Genomic DNA, 11,383 nt, shown 5'->3' on the forward strand with positions numbered 1-11,383 from the left:
CGGGTTCAAATCCAGGCAGGCACCACTGAATTTTCATGTGCTTAATTTGTGTTTATAATTCATCTCGTGCTCGGCGGTGAAGGAAAACATCGTGAGGAAACCTGCATGTGTCTAATTTCAACGAAATTCTGCCACATGTGTATTCCACCAACACGCATTGGAGCAGCGTGGTGGAATATGCTCCATACCTTCTCCTCAAAGGGAGAGGAGGCCTTAGCCCAGCAGTGGGAAATTTACAGGCTGTTTATGTTATGTATGTTATTTATATTACACTAAAATTCTGGCACGTGTATTTTCACCAGCATTAGAATTTGGTGCAGCGTGATAAAATATGCTCCAAAAGCTTAAAGAGACCTACAAAATAAACTCGCATATCATGTCAAATTGGCTCCACCCCCTCTCTTTTACCCGTTATGAATTTAATAGCCATGATAGCTCTCATTAAATAAGATTTTTTGCAAATAATCTTCTTAAAGTTCGTCCAACATTAAAATAACTGATGAGTTTAAAAAAAAAGATAAGCTGAACAAATAGCGTTTCGACATACTTTATATTAATAAAAATACATATAATAAGTTCGACCAACCCTCCTTTCCCAGGTTTGTAATTTGATCTTCCTTTTCTCGATGGCCTTTTAGATATCTTTTTCTCAGTTTTTTTATAATTTGTATCACTATCTCTCTCGCTCGATTCTCGATTGCGCCCGAGCTGCCGCTGACGTCGTTCTCTGTAAACTTCACACGAATCTTTAGGCATTACTCTCCACGACCCTCCGCCTCTTGCAAGCTCTAATTTCTATAAAAAAAAAAAAAAAACGTATATAAAAACATCACAACATAAGTACATTTAAAACTTAAAAGGACGTCTTGTTCGAGGAAATTATCATTTTACTTTTATATTAGAAAGGCAATTAATTATTTTCATTTTTCCATTTTTAGCAGTCTTTAACGACTTCAATCGGAGCTGCCATGTGACTATCCAACTGCTTAGGACATAAATTAAAGTGAACACATGTGTGCACAAACAAAACTTGCAGTACTCTACTACTCATTCTTACAATGAGTTAGACCGCAAAGATCGAGAATCCAGTCGTACGATCACTGGCTTTACGTGATTTATTTTTTTTACTAATGGCATTCACATCTCGTGTGTGAGACGTATTTCGCCAATTACGAATCATATGAAAGTAACACTTTACGTGCATTCCGATCGATGGAAGTGTTAACACTTTGAACTTCCTTAATTCTCAGTTACTATTGCGTTTTTATTTAACCAGAATTTTAGCACAGAGATATAGATTATGCAGCCTTATGACCAAATAGACCAACGGGGCAGTCAATAAATAAAATTCGGCCGTAATGGGATGCCCGGTAAATGTGTTTAGCGGATATCTACACCATATAAAGAACCTACCTGCTAAATTTCAAGTTTGTAGGGGTTCTGAGTTTTCGTGATTAATCAGATAAAGTTTATTTTATATTATTAAATTTACTTTACTTAAATTACGGCATAAAGGAAATAAATATAATTACGTATAAACACCTAAAAAAATGAAAATAAACATACTTACTCTATTACGTAAAATTTTATTAATTTTCTCAATATCAGATTTGAGGATACCTGGTGGACCACAGAACTTCGATTTTCTTTCTGATAATTTCTTTTTATTAATTTTAGGTTTCATTTTACTACTAATGTACACCGGACGCATTTAGACGATAGTAAAAGTAAAAAATATTTTTGAATTTAATGAAATATTATTGATTACTGTCTTAAAATAACTCAATTATACGTCAATGGCAAAACAACGTTATTTTTTAGGTCCTAAATCACTTATAATATTAATAGAATAATAAAAATAATTTGTATTCATTTCAGTTTATTTTCAAATAAAATAGGGGGGCATTTAAAAAATATACAAATTATTGAAAGAATTTTAGTAAATTATTGTGATGATGATGATGATGTGAAAAGTTGTATCTGTTTTTCTGTGACACTGATATAAAATAATTTTAAAATTGTAATATCAGTGAAGGTGTAGCCTATAAATTTTTTCACTGTCGGGCTAAGGTCTCGTCTTCTTCGAAAATAAATTGTGAAAATATATTATAAGTTTTTTATTTCGTAAGTTACAAGTATCCGAACATTGTCATATGACTTACGACATTCAGTTCTACCAACTTAATTTTTTAGTCTCCATTTTAGGGCAGCTGATATTTGTTTGAGTAAAGATTTTATAAAAATAATTATATTTTTGTCCTAAAATGGGTGCCTCATTCGTTCCCATCACGGTTTTCACCGTTTTCTGGGGTGTAGTGGGTATCGTCTGCCCGTTTTTCGCCCCTAAAGGTCCCAACAGAGGGTAAGTTTTACAAGTGCTTTTTGTCAACTCCTATTAGAGATATATTATGATATTGTTGTATTTTAAACCCTATATTCTAATATTACAGGATAATTCAAGTGGTATTGATGCTAACAGCAGCTACGTGTTGGTTATTGTAAGTATTTCTCTTTATAAAATGTACATAAGATATATTTTATATTTTTATCCTGTAGTTTCTACATTATATGTCAAAGATTACTCATAATTCAATGCCTTATGTCTAATAACTTATAAACATACAATTATTAATGAACCTATATTCGATAAGGATTATAAGGATTTCCAAGGTCAATTGTAGGCTGACGTTCCCATCACTTTTCAATAAAAAAAAATTAAAAAAGTTTCCTTGTATATTATCCCCATATGAATCCTGAGCTAAAACATATTACTGTAATAATAATAATATATGTGATATTTAATCAAATTTTTTATGTAATTTCCAGCTGGCTGTGCGCATACATGGCGCAAATGAACCCTCTCATTGGACCCAGATTGGACAACGAGACTCTTATCTGGATTTCACAGACTTGGGTACGTATCGTATTATGTTGTACTGCTTTCCCTTTACTTAGCTCACTTGTGAGGTAGGTGTTAGGTACCCTATGTCCTTTCTGTACCCCTGTCAACGTGTATACAAAATTACATGAACATAACATATATAACAACATACATAACAAAGAAACATACTCTTTTCCAACCATAAGATGAAAAAAAGCCAAATAAACAACATTTGACAGCAAATTGATGCGATATCATTGGTTGAGAGCTTGATTAATCTATGATATTCACTATGGATTTGCAAAAATATGGTGTTTTGAACGTCGATGAAACTTAACTTAATTGGAATAGGCTACACATACTTTTGCATTTATAATAATAGCTAGGGGTACAGTTAAATCAACTTGGAAATGATCTGTATGTAAACATTATTATTAAAATAAAATAAATAAAACAGTCATAATTTTTTTAAGTACAATAATTGGATAAAATAAAATTAATTAAAATTAAACTGCTTGTCTTGGTGTATTTTTATACTTTAATTTTATTTACTTATACAAAATCTAGTAACCTAACATGATGAACAAAAAATCACTATAATTGTTATAGTTAGTTAAATACACAAGCAGAATACTAAATACTTATTTAGTATTCTACTAGTATATAAATACTAATCTAGGCTGGAGTGTCATAGATGCTCTTCAAATTAAAATGAAGTATTTTGGCTATAATTTGAGTGGACTTCGGTTGATGGTGAATAGTCAACCAATAAGCATTCATATAAAAAAACTAGTTATTCTGTTATTAACACATGTTTTAGAAAATGGAGATAATTTGTCAACAAATATATATTATTATAAAGTAGTTTACTTTTGAAAAAAAATACTAAACATTACATCAAATATTACTCAGAATAGTGATATAGACTAAACAAAAAAGCTATAAAATTTTATCAGGTTTGAATATGGACAAACAATTTAAGATTTAAACTAACAAATGTTTTGGTTATGCAAAAACCATATTAACTTAAGAAAACACATAATTTCAATCACTGATTTCAATTTTATTCTTGTGACAGATCAACTATAGGCTGAACAGTCTTTTTGTTTTTCTATATAACAGTGGAAATATTTGAAATTAAGAATCTTTCGGTATCATTCATTGAATTTAAAGCTAAACTAAAACATCTTAATTTATTTAACTTTTTAATTTATTAACTTATTCTTCTATAGAAATAAATAAAATTGAATTGTGATTCCAGAATAACTGTCTTTTTTAAAGTTATAAATGGCTTTTTGAGTGTCGTCTAAACAACTTTTTTTTAGACCTTACTATTTAACTTGTGTTTTACTACTTAAATTATATATTTTCGTCGTAAACTGAATTCCTCTTTGAACCGAACCAACGGGTGTTGCCAGTGTTAATAAAAAATGCGTTATTAAACTATGCATTTCCTAAGCCTTTAATCTGATTCTGATAAAACTCTGAAGAGATGTTTTGCATACGTCATCCACGGTCCTGGCAAAGATAGGAATTTTTCTTTGTAAATTTGCCTGTCAATATATATTTGAAGTGATATGTAGACCCTTATTCAAACCATGCGTAGCTAGATGAAATAACCTAAAAGCGAAATTAAAATACACCAACTTCAGTTTTAAAGTTAGCAAAACCAAAGTGAAAAATATATTTTTTAAATTCTTAATCTTATTCTTTTTTCAGGGCAAATCATACAAGCAATAAGCAACACCATTCAGCTAAGATGAATGTAAGGAAAAGTGTGCCGTGATTACAAATAAACAACTTTGATTATTAATCCTGATTATAATAATTTAAATAAATATTGGAGCTTCAACTCCATCACGGACGCATAACTTCAATATGACAAGTTTTAAATTAGACTTATCATCTGGAATGCATTGCGCAGATTAAAAATATAATGATCATTCCATTTCAAACAAATATTAAGAATGTATTAAATATAATTTTTAAGTTTAACATCTCTGTAAAAAATATTTAAATTATAAATAAATATAAACTTTGTTCCAATAAATCTAGTTAACAGAATTGTGTTTTATTGGTATTAAAAAATTAATGAAGTCTAAGTATTTATTCCTTTACCTTATTTATTGAATAGCTAAAGTAATTTTTGCCTTCCATTGTTGTATTAAGGGAGGAGTGAGCCAGTATTATTGCCACAAGGGACAACATATGTGTCTAGTTAAATCACTAGGCACTATTTTTTGCCCTCTGATACATACAAATATATAAGTAAATATTTTAACCAATTTATACTTATTAATTATTTGACAAACTATCAACATACAGCTAAAACTACTAATCTAGAAAGCTGAAATTTAAAACTGTTTAATTTTAAAACATAAACATTTGCTTGTTAGGAGTATAACTATTAATAAAAGTATTCAAATTTGTCTATGTCTAAATCCTTATAATCATTGACTTTGATTACTTTCAAGTGTATACAAGAACTAATTATACATATCTAAAAAAAAATTTAATCTCTAACGAAGCTATCTTTAAGTCAAAGCCTTTGGTTTTTATAGTTGAAGACATTAAAATTTGAATCCATCCTATCATTTTAAATTAATGAAACGCTATTTTTATTATTTGACATCATTGACTTATATGTAAACTACTAGATAAGCTGTTCAATATAATTATGGCAGTGACTGAAAGGGGAAAGAAAGCGGGAGGGGGAGGTGATTAAGCTGAGACGATCGCGCAGATGTAGCACGATAGTTTTTTTGTTTTTTGGATATAGGTATAGGTAGAACGAGCAAATAGGCCACCTGATGATAGGTGGTCACCACCGCCCATAGACAATGGCGCTGTAAGAATTATTAACCATTCCTTACATCGCCAATGTGCCATCAACCTTAAGAACTAAGATAGATATCCCTTGTGCCTGCAGTTACACTGGCTCACTCACCGTTCAAACCGGAACATAACAATACTGAGTACTGCTGTTTGGCATTGTTTGGCATTGGTAGAATATCTGATGAGAACCTAACCAGACGAGCTAAAAGAAAGTCCTACCAAGATTTTTTTATGTTTCCCTGTTTATCTCTGAGACTTTTGTAGTGAAATTATTTTATTCAATAAAGGCCACAAGTATACTGGTATTAGGTAGATTATACAATAATTATAACAGCATATGATTAACATAACAGATTTACTTTAAAACTTACTTGAGAAAATGTATGTCCACAGACGACTTGTTCTCTGAGAGAATATATTCTACACTATTGAAGAATTAAATTCGGCATTTTTGTAAAAATATAATATTATTTAAAATAAATTTATTTTTTATCTTTTCTGCTATTGTTACATCTGTTATGTTTGTTTGTTTATCTATGTCGGCATATCGGTTGTACTGCTCCCTCTTAGGTAAATCTAGTAAAGAGTAAGTGAAATGGCATATCAAGATGTCCGTCTTGCATATAATTTTCGTTGAATATTTGTGTACAACAGCTTTAATGGTAAGCATTTTCTTAAGATCAGTATTTATAACAATAAAAGTCAAAAGCACCAATCGTTTTTTTTTTTACATTTGACATTTGAGGTATTATTTAATAGTTAACTATAAAAAAAATCTGGTCAATCTGAGGTACATAGTGGCTAAACGGAAGTACAGCCCCTATATCAGTGAAGTGAAGACTGTATGTACTTAGTATAAGAAAATATATTAATGAGAAAATAAAACTATATTAATATAATTATGACACGCCAGTCTTTGATCTATTTTTTACTTGTATTAAAGATGAAATTATAATAATAATAAAATTAGAATAATAAGCTTTGTTTTCAAAGTTTTTAACTTGACCACATAAATATTTAAATTCGATGTTCTGACATTACCGAATCAAATAGTCTGGCAATGCCAATGGCGAAGCTAAATATACATTTGAATGGAGCTCCGCACGTGTTACGTACAATCGTACATACCCGTAATATTGGATTTATAATCACATATTAAAAATCACTAAAATGGATCCAGGGGTTGCGCGCAAATGCGCTCTCCCACCCGCGGCGCTGTCAAGGACATGGCTTTACAAAAACATTTATTTAAAAAAAAAAATAACAAATAAAAATGCTAGAAATTATAATGGTTTTAACGATCTTATCAGAAGTACGGCTTTGTGCAAATTTGTCAAAATGCAGTATCTACTTGGTTAAAAAGGTAAGTAGATCAGTGTAATTACAGATATAGGACATATAGTATCTTATTTAATATATTGTGGCGCATCCTTACCTATAGGGAATTGTTAATGTTAACTTTCGTTAAAAGTGTCGAAGTGAAATGTCTTAGGTCGGGTGACCAAGGCGGAAAGTGATGCTGCCACGTGACTGAAAAAAAAATACATGCAAGCACGTTAAAAATAAAATAAATCGAAAAAAATTAAACTCCATACACAGACAAGGAACACGCACTATTATGCTATAGTGTACATGGCCATAAAATAACGTTGTCCCATTAAAATTTACTAAAAAACAAATATATTTGTTTAAATTACAATTAAACTTAATCACAAATTAAAATAAAATACAAATATATTTGTATTTAATTATTATTATTATTATCTTTATTGTTTACATAATACCTAAAAAAAATTTACTATCTTCTAAACGATATTAGCGAATAAAAAATAATTTGTAAAATAATTTAGAATAATTCATTGAAGAAAATATGAGTAACTTATAATTTATATGCCTGCAATGTCGACAATACCGTTCAGTTTCCATCGCACGTGACATAGAATAACACGAAATCATCTGTGCCCTCTTGGCACAAATAAAAGCCAAAAAAAAGAAATCAATCAATTTCTAGTTTCTGGATTTATACTCTATATTCGAAAGATGGCGCTCGTTTTTTTAGACGTTTTTATCGTCAGCATGTCATTCAATTCTACAATTTATATTATGAATAAAAATTCTATGTAATTAAAGAAATCTATCATTTCGTAAGTCTGTGCATATTTTATTATATAGATGTCTAAAATAATATTAAGATTTACTTTATTGTTGATCAAAATTAAGTTGTTGAATTAATTGTTAGTTCAAAGAATAACAAAGTGTTTTTTTTCTGTTTAACTGTTATATAATTTAAATAAATGGTCTGGGGTCATAAGTTAGTTCTTCGATTTTACGTTTACTAAACATTTTCTAGAAACAAAAAAGAAAATATTTAAATTACATTTAAATGCTTAAAGTAAAATTAAATAACGATATTCAGATTTAATTTAATAGGTAGGTTAACAGCTTTGCGCTAATGGTTCTTTATAAATAGCTCTCCAAAGAGAAGGACGGTGTATGTTTAGATGAGTTAAATATACTACGCCAGGGATATCTTCAGGCATTGTCAAGGACGCCAGAAATACAACTAGGTCACTGTGTCATTGAACATGGTCATTTTTTATTTGTCGATAAATATAAGCCTGTAAATTTCTTACTGCTGGGCTAACGCTTCCTCTTACTTTGAGGACGTGGTTTGGAGCTTATATCACCAAGGTGCTCCAATGCGGATTGGTGGATACACATGTGGCAGATTTTCGTTGAAATTAGACACATGCAGGTTTCCTCACGATCTTTTCCTTCATCGCTGGACACGAGATGAATTATAAACACTAATTAAGGACATGAAAATTCATTGGTGCTTGCCTGTTCGGTTCGGTTCGGTTAAGATGCATGCGTTCTAACCACTGGGCCATCTCTAAATTAATATAAAAAATCCTTTTATATACATCTATTGTTATTCTATATAAGATTTTTATAAAAAAATAACCCATATTAAAATTTTACCTTTTGTTCTTATTTTAATTCATATATGTATATATTTAAGGACTTAATGTTAATAATTCTTATGTAAATAAAATTATTTTTAAATTTCAAAAAAAAAAAAAAAAAATATATACTTTCTGATAAAGTTAAATAGTGATTTTAATTTAGCTTTTTGACTTGGCGAAGAAGAACGGCGAAAAATTATCGCAATTACCTACTTCAGCGTAAAAAATGTTTTAAATATCCGCTAGAGGCGCTGTACGTTTCTCTATGTACATGCATAATAATATACTATATAGTTTTCGTTTATGTCGCGATAAAATTGTACATACCGTTAAACTATAATGTGTCTCCCAGTTGTGAGCTGTCGAAATATTGTGAACCGTAACATACTGTTTACAATTTAACGCATTATTTTTCGGTAGATTATAATCTATCGAAGTAAATTTCAGTTAGATTATAAAAAGTCTAACCTAACCGAAATATCATAAACTATCGAAGTTGTTGACGTTTTATTTTGAGTTAAATCACTGTTCACAATAGGCTATTTGACAATGCTAAAAATAAAGTGTCAATTATTGTAATCAGTATATATTATGAGTTTAAAAATGGTTTATTTATTAACGACAGTTGAAAATAATAATTTATTTATTTAAAAATCTATAAATACAAATGCATTTTTTTTGTCATGTGACACAAAACGCTCCTGATTGATCGGTTTTATGATGACGTCACTTGCTTGTTAACCTCTTTTGCCTACTGTATGTGGATTATATGTGCCACAGATTACAATACAGGCAAGTGAAGTCACCGACCCCATTGCAGCGCCATATTGTCAAAGTAGCGTTTTCGAGCGCTATTTAAATAATGAGTTTTTAATTTGATATTTTTCAGCAAATATGTACTAGAATTAAAAAACACAATTTTTGCTGTATTCCTTATTAAATATTATATAATTGTATATACCTCTATTAAATATTATAAAATTGATTTTAAAAACCAGTCAAATAGTTGGTCTTTAGGCAACTAAAATAAATAAATGTAAAAATAATAAATCTCGAGAAAGCAGTCGAAAAATGTCAAGTACACGTCCGAAACAATCACGTGGAAACGTTAGGTAATACGGTCATATAATTCATGTTTTATTAAGCTCACTCCACACGCAGCGAGATATTTTAGTAATGAACTATGATATAGTTTTATAGTTACTATATTAAATACTGTACATTTGGTAATTCATATTACCAAATGTACGGTAACTGAGAAGTTATGTAGAAGCCGGCTGTCATGGTATGAGCATGTTGTGAGGACTTGAGCAAGGACGTGGATGGATATAGAGGAAGGGGACGACCAAAGAAACGATGGGTGGATTGTGTGAAAGACGATTTGGCTGGAAATAATGTTACTTGTTAAATGATGTCAGACAGAGAAGTATGGAAGAAGACATGCTGCGCCGACCCCAAATAAAATTGGGAGGGATGATGGCATTCGATAATTCATATTTGACATCTGCCTTAGAACGTAACTGTTCCAGGGTATGTAAATATCAAAGACATTAAAGAGTTAAATTAATTAATTTAAGTCTTGCTTGATCGTTAATCACAATATAGCAACGTAATTATTACGTCAGAGTTCTCCTAGGCCCAGGTACCCTACACAAGTGCTTACCGGTCTGGTCTGTTTATTAAGTATTTGGACGAGATAGCGAAGCAGGAGGCAAAGTACATACGGAGCATCCTGTCATCCTGTCGGAGCATCCCGTAGCCATAATCGGCAGAGACCAGGAGACTTCGGTGCTGTGTGACCTGCTACCATCCGCCGTAACCGTCACCGGCACTAGGAGCATCACTGTACTCAGGAGCAACTCTAAGAGTGGAGGCCTACACAGGCGAGCCAACCATCTTGGAGGCCAATCTTGGGCACCAATGGTGTTTTCGTGAGTATTCCACTTCATTTCATTCCTCACTCCATGTGGGGGAACCCGTAAATGCGGTTTTCCAGCTTGAAAGAAAGGCCAGAGACCGTACTGATCCTACTACCCTTCCTACTCAGAGTCTTTAACTTTACACATACCTTCTGTTGTATTGACAAATAATATAGAAAATATACACTAAATATATGAAACTAGACATAGATATACATGAACATAGACATAGACAATTTTACTAATTTTTACTTCATTGATATAAAAAAAAAAAATATATTATGTAAACTATTTATAATTCTTCCGACATGGAATTTGATTTGATTTGAATATTTGACTGTATGTTTTACTCCGATGTTTTAAAAACTTTCATAAAATATCATACACGAAATACGACACATCTTTATATTAAATAAACCCCATATTAATATGTACACAATTGTAAATAATTGATACGACAAACAGTATCGTGGATAAGGCTCCGTCACAGCGTTGCATTGAGAAAATTGTGCCTCTAAATTTACTATTTATAAAAATAAACAGAACAACGTAAAAAAATTGCCTCTACGCGTCATTGCGTTAAAACAAATGACAAATATCTATTGTAGAGGACCTTTTTCTTATGTTACTGATATTCATTTTAAAATAGTAATAAATAAATGTCATAAATATACGTATTATGTTTATGGAAATATAATCTAGTTTAAATTAATAAGTCATAGTTTTATTTGTAATATATTTTGCCACTAGCAGGAAACATACATGGACTAATCGACAATAAT

At 30.7% G+C, this 11,383-nt stretch overlaps 1 protein-coding gene across 1 annotated transcript; it reads left to right on the forward strand.

Annotated features, from left to right (window-relative positions):
* The first annotated feature begins 2,158 nt into the window (after positions 1 to 2,158).
* Positions 2,159 to 4,945, forward strand: LOC113395259 (V-type proton ATPase subunit e 2-like). The gene is made up of 4 exons (XM_026632826.2): positions 2,159 to 2,362; positions 2,451 to 2,498; positions 2,827 to 2,914; positions 4,601 to 4,945. Exons 1-4 carry the CDS (start codon positions 2,265 to 2,267, stop codon positions 4,619 to 4,621), a joined length of 255 nt encoding a protein of 84 aa, XP_026488611.1. The 5' UTR covers positions 2,159 to 2,264; the 3' UTR covers positions 4,622 to 4,945.
* Positions 4,946 to 11,383: the final 6,438 nt, after the last annotated feature.

This window comes from Vanessa tameamea, chromosome 29 (genome assembly GCF_037043105.1).
Source record: "Vanessa tameamea isolate UH-Manoa-2023 chromosome 29, ilVanTame1 primary haplotype, whole genome shotgun sequence".
NCBI lineage: Eukaryota > Metazoa > Arthropoda > Insecta > Lepidoptera > Nymphalidae > Vanessa > Vanessa tameamea.